General features: G+C 39.0%; 1 protein-coding gene across 2 annotated transcripts in view; it reads left to right on the top strand.

The window, feature by feature from the left end:
* The window catches only part of LOC109967637 (cadherin-18-like), a 202,572-nt gene that overhangs the window by 155,460 nt on the left and 31,870 nt on the right, over positions 1-15,242 (top strand). For both annotated transcript variants that reach the window (XM_020613365.1, XM_020613366.1), the window contains exon 9: positions 12,973-13,097. In XM_020613365.1, coding sequence (XP_020469021.1) covers positions 12,973-13,097 — 125 coding nt within the window. The remainder of the gene's footprint in view (positions 1-12,972; positions 13,098-15,242) is intronic.

Raw genomic sequence — 15,242 nt, 5'->3', positions numbered from 1 at the left:
GCCTCCCGATCGCACAGAACACTCATAACCAAGTGACCCAGTGCTCAGATATGTCCTAAGTGAAAGGCCATGGGGAAGCCCAGGAGGCTGCTGTGCAAATGTCCTCCACAGCCATCCCCTGAAGAGTGCTGTGGAGGATGAAATAGCTCTTGTGGAGTGAGCTCTGGTGGAGGATATCTCCCAGCTGACATGTATGCCTGTATGATAGCTGTCACACAACCAGTGGGACAGCCACTGCTTAGTCAGCGGCTTCTCAAGAGAGTGTTCTCTGCAGTGCACAAATGACTGCTGTGTTTGCCTGACAGCTGTCGTGCGGGCCAAATAATGGGACAGTGTGTGCACTGGACAGAGGGTATGGAGCTCTCTTTCCGACTCGCCTCCGTATGGAGGAAACGTAGAAACTCGGTGTCTCAGTGTCTTGTCCAAGGACACTTTGACATGTAGACTGCAGGCACCTTTAAAGTGGTCTTCTACTTTGTGACTGAGATACTGTTGGTTCCACTTTCCAGTAATACCACAGTTGACCATGGAATAGCCAGCAGGGATGACATTTCACAAACCACCTTATTGCAAAGGTTGCATCCTATCACTCTACCACACTTAAAGTCACTAAGCTTTTCAGAATGAGCCATTTTGTTTCACAAAGGTTTGTAAATGGAGACTGCATGGCTGAGTGCTCGATTTTATACACCTGTGGCAATGGGTCTAATTGAAACACCTGAATTCAGTAATTAAGAGGTGCATCCTAATATGCGTGTCCCTATAGTGCAGTGGTTCTTAAACATTTTCTGTCATTCCCCACTTAAGAGGGTGGGCGAAATTCCAAGCCCCACTTGTCAAAATATTAACGAAATCGCCCAATTTTTAAATTTCAAATATATTGAAATATCAAATAACACCAAGTTCAAAACAGATAATATATAAGTTCAACTGTATCATTTGACAGGGGGATAGTTTTCAATTTTGCAGCACTTGTCTCATCCAGCATAATCGACACCATGTCTACAGCAGCAGGGAGAATGAGCTGCTCAGCAATTGTGTGGGTTTTTTGCACTGTGCAATTTTGTATGCAACTTTGAAGGAAGCCATTTGTGCTTTGCTGTCCACTGATGCGGATTTTACCATGCGATTTTTCTGCTGACGGTTTTCAGTTGAGTGGCTTATTAACATGACTGGGGTGTGTTGTCTCTAAATGTCTTCTTAATGTGTTGGGTCTCATGCTATCTGCTGCCAACGGTTTAAGACACAAGACACACATGGGTCCCTCCTCTGCCCCCACCATTCCCACCATGAATCCTTCATCATATTTTCTTTTCAGCTGGTGTTTTGGTTGATAAGACTTACTGTCTGTTGTTTCTTTGTCTGCTTTCACTGAATCGCCTGTTTTTTGTTTTGTTTTTTTGTGGTCCCTGTAACAAATTTATCCATTTACATTATTATGCCCACTACCTACACTATTGGCCCTCTGTGTGAACGCTTCCTTATATTGTTACGCTGCAGTTAACATGATGACGTTAAATCGTTATTGTTGCACTATGGTTCCACTTTTATCTCCCGGGCCCCAAACTGATGTTATTTTAATTTACTTGTATTAATTTCTAATTTTCTCTGTTCATTGCGCCCCATCTGTCATGTCTTTATTCCCCACTTTGAGAACCACGGCTATAGTGTATACTGAACATGTTTGTTGCGAACATATTTCACAGGTTCACCTCACACATTATTTTAGCACAGCATTTGGAAATGACTGGAAGTGCACCCACTAATCACTGATTTTATCTCTTATTTAATCTATAATAACCAAATGACATCGTTCTTTTGTGTAAACATTCTAGGAATTTAAGGATTTAACACACTTTGTTAAGAACTTTGACCTATTACAAAACTATATTGAAAAATGTATTGTTTTGTTTTGGCACAAATCCTCTAGTAATACCCAGCTGTACTGTGGAGGCTATAAAATCTAACTGTTAACTGTGAGTTTAGTTTGCCAAGTGTGAAGAAAATTTACTTTGGAAGAAAATAATTCCCATTTACATTATTTTAGATTAACAAAAGTCTAGAAATCTACTTCCACTCTTTCAGTCAATGCAGAGGAATCTCTTCATGGATTACTTTGCATTGGTCTTTGAAACTTTACATCACCTCATAAACAAATCACATAGATGAGTAATGCCATTTTTGAATGGCAATTTAATTTTTGTAAAAATCTGTGGAATTTCCTTTAAGACATATTTAGTGATCTGGCCAGAACTGTATAACATCACAGAGTGTGTCTGTGCTGAGCATCCGAGGAATAGTACATCAGTTCTTTATTCTCATTCCTCCCTTCTCATTTCTCTCCAGCTGATCCTTATCTTGTCAATTACCCTTTTTCCTACCCTTTACTGCACAACAGTCTGAGTAATGGACTGAGCAGGGGCCTTCATAAATGCCAGGCAGGTCAGTCACCCTGATGTGAGTCTCTGGGGATTAGTCTAAGAACCAACCTCAAGTGCAGGAGGGACACCTACCATATCATTTAAGAATTAAACTAATTACTTCAGCCTGTTTCTCCTCATGTGAACAAGTGGGGAATTAATCCCAATTTAAAGTTTGTCTTAATAGGAGTAGAGATATGACAATGGTAAATTTCAAGCCATTGTCCTTTTTTTACTCTCACATTACATTTTGATGTCAAATAAAGAAGGAAATCATATATTCTAGTGAGGAGCTGCCTCAGAGGCAGAACAACAAAATGCGCTCTCATAACGCAGAAGCAGCGTTTTTATTTTTAATTCTTTAGATCGTTTCAGCACCTCATGCCCTCTCTCTAGTGTGAGCCTTTGTAACAGTGACCTCTTAGAAAAAAGAAAAGTCCCCCCATGACAAACACTTGTCACATGTAAAATCAGGGCAGAACTTGAGCTTCTCAATTTTCTATCCTCTTTTCATGCTGAGCTGCAGCAAGGGAACAAGAGATAAAGCAAACACACTTGTATGGTAGTTGTAAGTCATGGGCAGATAGCCTATTGTTAGTGGTATTCAAGAGTAAAGATACCAGGATGTAAACAGATTCGAGTGACATTTGCAGGTAGGTTTACATGCTGTTTAATGTGCTGCAGCTAATGAGCTATCTAGCCTACAAACTGACAGTGCACTTTTCCCCAGTACATGTTTGAGTGGCTCATTCAACAAGCTGAGGCCAAGATCTGGATGCCATGTTTCTAAGGTAGATAATAAAGAGACTTTAGCAGGAAAGCTAATGTGGGTTATCAAAGTCAAAGTCTGTGGCTGGCTCTTTTGTTGTGTAGCTGAATGCTGCCTGGCTGTTAATCAGTGTGACGTTTTATATCTGAGAGAACATATGCACTACAGCCTTATGCAAATATGGTTTGCTGCATGAAAATAAGTTCTCCAGTTACATACATGGAGAACACATTGTATTCTGACAAATTAAAACAAAGTGGTGGCAGTGCAATAAACCTAATACAGCTATTACAGGATAAACAGTAAAGGAGATGAAATTATGCTAGATTGCATGCTGCATTGTGTCCAATCCTTCAGTGAGTGAGTGGCCTTTGGCAGAGACACAGTTAACCAATATAAAATTCATAGAGAGATAAATACACTGACTATTGCCTAAAAATGGAGTAGGAGCATGGTTACACACATGACTGAGCAGCAGTTGGTTCTATAGACTGTGCAACTAAATTGTCATGGCACTAGCCAGATGAGACCGTCACACTCATTGCACGATACATTTAACTTTGTAGTTATCAGAGATGACTTAACAGCAGTTTGTTTATTATTATGCTCAAGACTGGAAAACTAAACAGTCTTCATTTATTACAGCTAAGACAAACAATGGCACCTGACTAATAACAGAGCAGCAACACCAGCACTAAACTAACAAACAGTAAACAAAGTTCAGTAAACATAAGGATAACAAATACATACAAACCAATACTGTAAGCAGGGTTGGGGGGGTTACTTTAAAATTATTTTCCAATAGCATTACTAATTACCTTTTAAAACTGCATTGAGTAATATAACCTAATTTGAGTATCATAATATTAAAGTAACATAACTGGATTACCCTTTGTTATTTTTGGATTACCAAAATAACAAATATGCAAATGAAGACATGAGAAAAGAAATATCAATGAAATGGGGAAGCCAAGATTTTTATCAACAAAATGTCCTCTGATCTGTGTATTTTGTAAAAAAAAAAAAAAAGTAAACCCCCCAAACTGTTATTTTTACCCTCTTTGGGGCGATTCACACCCTGGAAATAGGTCCTACATTGCATTCATACTGAACTCAAAAGGTCTTAATCCTAAATTTAACTTGATGAAACCTGCAGAAACCCTGTTAGTCAGTCAATAATACACTTAAATGTGCCAAGTGCCAAGGTTTCCTCCTGTCTCTGGTGTGTTCTATCTCAGAAGTCAGTCTTCCTGCTGTGGTGATTGCAAATTCTGTTGGTTTGTCATGGAACTGCACTTTGTCTGCACTTTTGTGCTTCACTAATAGCTTTAAAAGCAAACATAATTGTTCCTGTTATGAAATGGCCTGGAATGTGAAAATGCATATTAGGGAATGTGGCTCAGACTGATCCACACAAGGTTATCTTGAAGGTCCAGTTTTGGTGATGGCCTGGGTGAGGTGCTGTCTGGCATGTGGCCTTTGTCCCATCTCAAATCCAACAACTGAAAATGGCTGAAGATTTTAAAGTCAATTACCAAGTAAAACAAATTAAAATATTTGTGCTGAGGTGAAACAAAGGAGTGTAGAATCTTGATCACTCTTTTTATCATGAGTTTCATTTTAAAAAAATTCCCAGAACTTGTCATGAAATGTCAGCTACAAACAGTGTGTAGAATTTTGTCTAATATCAGTTCACACTGTGTAGTTTTTCACATGCATATGTGGGTGTGCAGCTTTTCCCTCCTTCCTCTGACTTGTGAGTAGAACAGATGGTAAAACAATGAGGCCTCTACTGTATTTTCACAATTTATTCTGACTTACACTGCCAGTGAGAGCACTGGTGAAAATCTATTTGTATTTATTGTGATGTGAATATTGCTAGATAACATTTAGCTTTTGAAAAGATACTTATACTTACACATACTGTACACACAAAAAGGGTGTAAATAATTCTAAGGCAAGGCAGCTTTATTTATATAGTACATTTCATACACACAAGCAATTCAAAGTGCAAAGAACAGGAACCGCATTAAAAACAATAAGCATTAAAATCAGAACAAAATCAGTTAAGACAAAGTGAAGATAAAACATTGTTAAAATGAGATAAAATACATAAAATGAAAATAAAAACAAAGAGACAAACTAAAAGGCCTGAAAGATAAAATGAACCTTTTAGTCCCACAGCGGGGAAATATACACGGCTATAGCAGCAAAGGGACGGAAACAAGGCACTTAGTGATAAAGTAGAAAAAGTAACAGACAAGATATTACCAATATAAAATATAATAAAAAGTTAAAATAACATTTACATATAATTGCACATGGGTCTACTGGGAGCAATGCTGTTTGTGCAGCCTCACAGCAGCGGGTTTATACAATCATCTAGCAGTTACAGAGCAGAAAGTGCAGCACAGAAACCAAACAAAGGCACAGGAAAACCGAATGTTCAGCCGAGACTTGAAAGTGGCACATTTAGGGTCATTAGAAAGTTGGTTCCATCTGAGTCAGCCTAGTAGCTAAAAGCAGCTTCACCCTGTTTGGTTCTGACCAGAGGTTCTACCGGCTGACTGCTTCCTAAAGATCTCAGAGCCCAGCTGGATTTGTATTCTTCAAGGACAACAGAAATATATTTTGGCCCCATACCACTGAGTGATTTAAAAACTAGCAGCAGCACTTTAAACTCTATTCTGTTGGTAACTGTGGTAGCCAGTGTTAAGGATTTAGGAACAGAAGTGATGTGGTCAGTTCTTCTGGTTCTTGTTAAAACTCTGACAGCAGTATCCTAATGAGCTGAAGTCATCCAACTGTCTTTTTGGGAAGGCCAGAAGAAAGACCGTTCTAGTCCAGTCTGCTGGAGATAAAGGCATGCATGAGTTTCTCTAAATCTAGTCTGGCTATGAGGCCTCTGAATCTTGCTGTTTGTTTGAGATAATAAATACTGATTTTATTATGGCAACAAAACAAAACAAAAGCAACTAACTTGATCACCCTGTTTTAACCTAATCAGAAATAAAACAAACAAAAGGTTCAAATGAATTCCAAAGCAAGGAAAAACAAGAGAAAAGATATAAAACAAAAAGACAAATCCCATCCCTCTGGCAAAGGGGCTTATAGCACCAAAACAGAGCAGACACTGGGTCTGGGAGCCAAAAAGAGGAAAGCCTCAGTTGGGCAGGGAGGAGCTGGCTGTCAGCTTCTGTGTTCTAGGGCAGCAACCAATCACCAGCAGAGAAACACATGCACACCCACTCACTCCAATCATAGAAAACATTCTCCACCTGAGGTCTGTTTGAGAGGAGAGGTTACACACACACACACACACACACAGAGGAGAGAACACACGGTATGACTGAGCAAACACAGCCCTTATGACCAGGGTGGTAACAGTAAAAAAAAGGTGGTTTAAAGTTAAAGTAGAGTAGAGTTTTAGCTTTTAAACTGTAATAATAAAGATGTCAAGGCAACAATGTGCCTTATTCAGAGAAAATTATAACAGCATCTTACGTATTTCTTGCTAGAGCGTCCAGACATACAACATTATCCAAAGAGGAAAAAAGTAGGTTTGTCATGTTTCATCCCTGACTTCCTGCCAAAGACTCCTATTGTCAAAGGAACTCCCAGGTTTTCACCATCTCATTCTCTCCAGCTTCACTTCTGCCAATCAGTGACTGATTCTGATCACCTGGCCAATGCCACTGACTTGTTATTCATTCCTATACTGCTTTATACCTCCTCCTCATTTGCTGGATTGTCATCTATACTATGCCTTGTTTTTGAGCCATCATCTGTTGCCGGACCTGTGTCTTACTTCCTTGTACCCTGCTACCAAGCCAGTTACCTGCCTGCCTTTATCTCGCTTCTGTAAGGTAGCAATGGCAGAAATTAGATTTTCCAAATCTTTGAACCAATTCCTTCAGACAATGGTTGGTTGTTTTGAAACATTTAAATCACCTATGCTGGTGACATCTGCTAGCCAAATGCCTATAAATACAACTGACAACATGATGATTCAGAAGACAGATTTTTTTTCATAGACCTGTACATTTTTTATAATCTTGTGAAATACACTTACAGTATGTGTATATGTGTTGGCAAATTCTTTTGTGACTTGAGCTTGATGAGGGAAGTTTTATCAGTGTTAGTCATTTTCACAATATCACTGTGTGTAAATACATTGTGACAGCAAAGCTTATATTTTGTCCTATTTATAGATGTGTCAGTTATTTATTTATTATTTTACACCTTCAAAATGGGTATATATTGTCAACCAAACTGTTTGTAGAAAGAAGGCCTACATTCTCTGATGTGGAGTGCTTGTGACTGGGGCTATACTGTAAATGACGGGGTGTTTTCATTTTTTGCCTTGCTGTAGACCCATCAGTGTCAGAAAGTTGGGTCTCCATCAGAGGTCATGATTCTTACAGCAGGACAAAGACCCAAAGCACACTTCATAAGCACCAGAAATGGTTTCAGACAATGAGCTGGAGTGTTATGAAGTAGCCAGCAATGAGTCCAGGTCTAAATCCCATAGAGCACCTGTGGACAGATCTCAGTACAGCAGCTGGGAGAATGAGGCCTTCATATCTGAGAGACCTGGAGCAGTTGGCAAAAGAAGAGTGGTCCAAAATTCCAGTAGAGTTGGAAGAACCTCACTGATAGTTACAGGAAGTGACTGATACCAGTTACTTTGTCCAAAGCGTGTGCTACCAAATATTATGTCGAGGGTGTCACTAATCCTGTCCAGTTTGTTTTGGCAGTTCTGGGCGGAATAGATCAGATTTGGTTTGTTTCTTGAGAATACCAAAGAATTTGATTGCTCTTTTTAAATCTGAATACAGGTAATTGGACATGGGATAAGCACTGAAGTATTTGGTCCATGAGAGGCCTCTAGAGGCCTCTGTGTCTGCTTGTGCCATTTATCATACATTTATCATGTCAACACATTTTCTGCCACAGCGGTTAATGAGATGAGCTAGTCAAAGCTGAACAGTGTAGGTAGAATTCAGCCCTACGTAAGGTCCGATGCACCCAGCCCAGCAGTGTATGCCAACACAAATGGAGGAACACACACCCAAGTGTACTGCTTAGTTCTGACTGGAACTAAGAGAAATGTCACAAATGACATATTTGTCCATTTTCTGTCTACACCTGCAGCTTTTCTACTCTGTTTTCTCATTACTAAAGTTACAGTACATATTGTATCTGCTTTATAGAGAAAGAGAGCTCAGGGTCAAAAGTCATCTTCATTCTTATTGCAGTTGAGAAGGATTAAAAAGTTCAGCTCTAAGCAAAGAGATGAGATATTTTTTTTCAGATGTGGTATTTGACCTTCACACCTGCTTATTACCACAGGTCTGATCAGAAAGTGCCTCTTTTCCAGTGGCAAGCTGCTCAGCAGATACAATCCATAAGCCTCCTCTAATGGGATGAGCTGAGAGGAGCCCAGCAAAGTACAGAGGATTTAGTAGAGGAGGAAGCACAGCCAGGGAAGATCTAGACAGAGATAAGGCAGGATATAGTATGAAAAATGTCATCAGGCTTGCAGATTGAAGTTTGGTATCCAAAAACTATATGTTTAACCCCCATGTTGTCAAAAATGACCCACTGATGCTTATAATAACAACTAAATATGTAAGTAACATTTATATAAATTTTTTTATATCTGCAAATCCAGTCCATCTTAAAAAAATTATCTGTACCCTTATGTTACACACTCCAGAGGTTATAATGAAATTAAATCTCTTCTTGCACAATTCAATTAACTTCAAGTAAAAAGTTTGCAAGTGCCAAGCATCCGCAATATTTGTTATCAAAGTCCTTGTGGGGAGTGTTGTGGTCAAACGTATTATTCCACTGTGTGCCATCTAGTTCTGATCAGTGGTGTGTGGGATATTGAATGTGGCAGATGAATGAACAAACAAATGAAAGTTTCAGACCCCACCCACTGGTTGCAGTGATAAATATGAGAAATGCAACAGCACTTTGGAAAGGAAGACAACATTGACAGATGAGATTCCAGTGCTCATGCAGTAAAATAACTGGTGAGAGATGAGATGACATTATTTTTATTAAATTAATCACAAGGCTTTACGAGATTTTCATCTGTCATCTGCCTTCTTTTTTTTTTTAATTGTCCATTTTACTACCTCATCCTGCTACAAGTTTAATGTTCAGATGGGCAGTCTCATAAAGCAAGATGAGTATGAGTTTAACCCTGTTTTATGGACTCACAAAGTTGGCTGAACTTTATGGCAAGTGTGCACAGCTAATGCACTATGAAACAAGTTATACTTTGGGATCCAAATGTGTTTAAAACATGACAAGTGCAAAACTCTGCATGGACATGGAAGAGCTTTTTTTTAGTATAGTGTCAATAATTTATTAACAAAAAAATCCAAAGATATCCACTTTCTCTTGAAACCTTACAGGAAAATATGCATGTTTCTTCATGCTGATATTATGCTAAACATGTTTGTTTATCTCACCAGGAAGAAAACAGCTGTGTTGTTTGAGTTTTCTTTCCTTGAACAACAGAAGAAGTCCATTCTACATATGTATATACCCATTGCATCTACAGTATGTTACCCGGTGTAGTTACATGCAAAACTTTGGGTGAATTATGCATCTTGCTTTTTTATACCCATTGCATCTACAGTATGTTACACGGTGTAGTTACATGCAAAACTTTTGGGTGAATTATTGGTGAAGTAAATAGATGTCAATACAACCCATGCACCAAGCAGATGTTACAAATGGGCCTTCCTTTCAGTGTTAGTACACTGCTGGTATTTATTTCATGAATTTAAAGGAATAGTTTGGGATTTTTAAAGCTGGTATTAAAACAATATCATCTATGTATGTGAGAATAAGTCCTACTTTCCAGTTTGTCCAAAGTTTAAATGCAGCTTCAGCTGTCCCACTAAGCTAATTCAACTCTATTTAAGACAAATTTCCCTCTTTTATTTCCCTGGTCAACATTACAGTACCTTACATCATAGCAACAATGAAATTACTGAGTATAATGTTAAATTTCTCACCACTTTATAATGAACTTGTATGAAACAAACATCTCTGGGACTGTCTCACAACAACAAATATAATGCTATATTCATTACATTCAGAATGGACAGACCAACCTTAACATAGGCAGCTCCCACATGCTTCCATTCATTTTCAATGAATAACCATAGAAGAGTAGTCCAACCTGATCATATGCACTGATACACTCTAAGCTCTAATTTTCTGCAGCCACACAATAACATTCAATAGTGACTGTGATAAAATCTGTGCTGGTTCCTTCTCCATCCTCCTCCGTCCCCTCTCTGTCAGTATGTTTGCATGATAAAGGCAGTATTTAACAGATATTTTCACTGCTGGGCTACCACATCTACTTTGCAGGTGTGAAGGCAAAGGCTCTCACAGCTGTTAAGGTGGCACCAGCAGTATCGATGCAGCTGTTGAATAACTGTTATCTGTTTAATATCTAAGCAATGTGGGAGAAAAACCTATCAGCCCGCCGGGAAAATTCTTGAACTTTGACGGCCAGTGGATGTGCAGTCAAAACATAGACCAAGGATATTTAAGTTCAGTAAATGTAGAAGGGTGGAGTAGTTCAAGTGAGTTTTGTCTCTAACTAGCCTGTTGTGTATGAAGTACTAATCAGTACATGCTCTATGTGTTCATCCCTTTAATTTCATAGCTTATTTTATTGTCCAACATTTGGACACATTTTTGGATTTTCAGGCTCTGTGCTTTAATATGAAATAAAATAATGTATACAACATTAGAGTGCCAAATCTCTGCTGCTCTATGTTTATATCAATATTGAAAGAACTAAGTGGGATAAGTAGCCATTTGAATACATAGTACTATACTAGGAAATGTTAATTAGATTCATTGTAATTGCTTTCCATCTATCACCATTCCCACCAGACTTGGCCATACGTTCTGCAAACATTAGCAAGAAGGTGAACATAACAGAAAATTATATGAGATAAAGGTACTCTGTGAAGATTCCTTGTAAATAGTTATGTTTACATGAAAATGATGAAAACACACTGCGTATCCTTGAGGTCTCACACATTGAATTCATTCCTTGTAAAATATTTGCAAAGATGATTTAAAATATTTTAATTAGTGCGCTGTTTACACATTGCCTGATAAATGTTGTGAAAATTGGACCGGACATGGTTTCTCTCAGAGATGTTACCTCCTCTGTGACACTTTGCCACTTACAGCCCTTTTGTTGTTACTCTAGCTTGAGCTGTCAAAATACAGTCTATAAAGTAGCCCCACCTGCCACCTAGTGAAGGTTCTTCAAACCAAAAAAGTTTTTTAAAAGTCCAGACACAAATGGATTCAACCAGGAATATTTTTTTTCCAGTTTTGGTGGCCACATACACTAGCGCAAAACAGGTGCAGCTGTTATGTTAGGGATGCTGATTACATCATTAGTAGGGAGAATGGAGAACCAGCAGAAAGAATCTCAGTGAATTTCATTAAGTACCAATCACATGAGCTCCTCTCATCTCCTCTGAAAGCAGCAAGAAGCGGAGGGTTCATCTCCATGTTCCAAAGCAATTCACAAGACCCCAAACATTAACGTACATCATCCCAAATGCACTGTCAATGGTAGAGTGAACAGACAACTGATAATGGTGCAGCAGCTGCTGAAATATCAGCAGAGCTGGTTAGAATTGTGCAAACAATTAAGTTACATGCAAACTGACTGTTCTGTAGAGCTCCGGGCCACAGGATTACATTCACATTTGTCATGTTAGTAATCTTAGTCTCAAGATGTATTTTCTTCCTTGTTCACTGTGGTGCACACAATGATACCAGACAGCACAATGAGGAGTTCTCGCCACTAAAATAGGCTGAACAATGATATGATTACAGAAATGTGATGCTAAGGCAAGACAACAGTGTGACTGAAATAGCATTACAATCCAGTTATTCACCACCACTTTGGAGGGGAACTAAAAATTTAATTTTTAATTTAAGAAAGTCTTTGCAGAATAACCTAACCATTTTAACACTTGGTTAGGTCATTTGTCCCCTCCCTCTCATATAACCCATAAGAGTGCCACTACTTTTGCCAGGTGAAATTGCAAGAACTCCATCAACATTAATGACAGCATACAGTATGTCACAACGGCAAGCTTTAGCATACTCTGTCATTGTGGAAACTGCCATCAATATGCTATTACTATTAGGAAGCCATCACAGTTTCACCACGTTTAGGTTAGGTTTAGGACAAACAACTACTTTAAAAAAAGCACACAGTGGAATTGAACACTGCTTACCAGGAGGAAAGCCCTGTGTTTTGTGTACCTAGCCATCCATGCCAGCCTTCTCCTCTTCTGCCCCTATACTACACTATCTCACTTGTTCCTTTGTTCGTATCATAATTACTACTGTCACCATAACATGTAACTATTAGTCCAAATGACCTGCTGGTACAAATGATCTGTTGAGCTGTTTTATAAAGGAGGACCGTGTCCTTGTTTCAATCAAGTATAAGGGTGCCAACACTTTTAGCCACACCTGTAACACTGTTGCCATTAAGAATAGGGTGTGCAGTATCTAATGTATAAATTAGCTGAACAACAGCTACTTTAAAAAAACAGTGAAAACAACAAAGCCCTCCAAACCCAATACCTGCTGAGAACAATATCTTTTTTATGGACAATTCAAATAGAAAAACAGTGCCAACAACAATGAACCTGTCTTTTCTATGGAAACACAGAGCAGCTAAAATCTGTTTCTTGTGTAAATTTTCAGATAACCCACGAATGGTGAGTCATGTTCCAGTCACAATCCAGGTCCTGGACGTCAATGACAACATTCCATCCATCTCTGGGGGCAACAGTGTTGTCATAGTCTGTGAGGGCACCAAAAATGGGCAGGTGAGTTGCTAATGTTCCAGCCAAGGTGAACAAAAGAAGTGTTTTTGGGTGTTGGGGCACATCCACAGCACACGTAATACACACCGCAATATCTCACGTAGGCACTCACATCACAGAATGAAGCATACAAGAAGATACAAAGCGATTCTGTTGTCTGATGCTGGATTCAGAAGCCTTTTGTGAGCTGTTTGAATTGATTTGTCACTTTAAGAAACATCTCCAGCTGGCTTGCTGGGTAACATGTTTTTATTCTCATCTTTGTAATGCTGTGATTGTGGCTTGTAGGGGTCCAGATATTGTTATATAAAGATTCTCCTTAGCCGCTATGATGCAACAACACACAAGAAGAAAACGTGCTATCCCATGAGAAGCTATGGCACTGTAGGCTGAGTGTGTCAGTGAGGGGAGCAGTTCTGTAAAAATTTGCTGCTTTTACAAAATGAGTCGCTTAATAATGTTCATGCAGTATTCCATCAGCTCACCACCACATAAGTTAGCTTGCTAACATATTAGCCACACAGAAATACATCAGCTTTCCCACTTTTGCTACATGACACAATAATGATAATTGAAGGTCCACTAACTAACATTTTCCCCTAAACCTGTCAACATTTACATACAGGAACTGTTTAATGTCAGGACAACTGAGCATACTTCAGTCACTGCTAGAAAAAGTACCGATAAAAACATCACTGAGTCACATTATTGCACTGGGTGATATGAATATGAAGACTGCATTTTGACTCAGTGCCATATACACTATCCTGTTTCTAGAAACACTCACTGGACCACCAAATGCAGGTTAAAACTGTCCTCAAATAGTCCTCCTCTTTGAGTCACATTTAAAACTAAAGTGACAAACTCTTATAGTAACTTACTGAGCCTTTTTAAAAATGAAATAATATATTTGTGACATGTTTAAAATATCTTTGGTAAGAACCAATGGGCTTGGGGCTATTATCACAAAAAGGGCACAGAAATTATTAGGAGACAGAGCAGCATGTGGGTTTTGGTCTTTTTATGTGATGTGCACAATAAATACAGTAGACAATGAAGCCAGATTCATCCTTCAGGTGTAAGTAAAATTGAATATTGACACGCCATTACATAAAACTTTTTAAGAATCGAGTAAAATCACAATTACAAACCACTTCCAGCTACAGATTCAGTGCCGCTTACTGAGTTAATCTCAGGATGCAGCCGGTGCAAATCTTCAGAGAGGGCTTCTCAAATTCAAGGTAAAGTCTGCCTTGCTTAATAATATTGTACTCTGAGAGAGTGATACATCATGGAAAATTGAAACAAATAGTACAAGTCATTTATAAAAAACTCCACAGAACCCAACACCCAAAGCATGTGCAAATTAAATCTTACAATGTACAAAGTCACCTCTCAAACAGAAGAACATATCAAACCAAATATATACACCACTGAACACATGTATAATAACACATTCATCTCTCGCCACCCCCACCCCCCGTCTCTCACCCACACACACACAGATGCATGCTGGCACACACCTACATTTGGGATCTGTAGACTTTTGTTGTGTGTCTGACACCATCAGTGGGGAATTTATCAGCTGAGCTGCAGACTTTGCAGCTTCTTGAACCCATAAATTATTCAGACTGCGGATCTCACTGACATTTCTGTTGCTATGCCAGATAGCAGCAGAGACAATTATATTAAACCTAAACATGGGCTTGCCCCCCAGCCCCCCCCCCCCCCTCCTTGCCACTGCCTGCCTCTCTGCTCCATAGTGAGGCTAGCTCTAAACTAGGGATAATAAAACACTTTTTACTGGTGATATACGAAGGCGCAGATCTGCATCCCAGTAATTGCTGCCACCACATGTACCTCCATGCAAACACGGCACACAAACTCTATCTACCTTATTATGTTGTATTGCTCTCATGTATTACCTGTCCACTATTTCTTTGGTTTGTATTCAAATAAGCAGTGTGTGTGTTTTGTGTACCGGCATGAGTATGGATTGGTGTTGCCTTTGGGCAACAGACAACACATACTAGCACAGTCAGTGGTGATGGATTCTTTTTGTCCATATCTTGCATTGCATTAAATTGAGACATGGCAAGTGCTGCTGCTGCTGCATTTGTGGACTCATTTGCATAATTGATTTCAAAA

This window comes from Monopterus albus, unplaced genomic scaffold (genome assembly GCF_001952655.1).
Source record: "Monopterus albus unplaced genomic scaffold, M_albus_1.0 scaffold133.1, whole genome shotgun sequence".
Taxonomy (NCBI): domain Eukaryota; kingdom Metazoa; phylum Chordata; class Actinopteri; order Synbranchiformes; family Synbranchidae; genus Monopterus; species Monopterus albus.
Note: the sequence above shows the minus strand (reverse complement) of the source record. Positions and strands in the feature narration are given on the sequence as shown.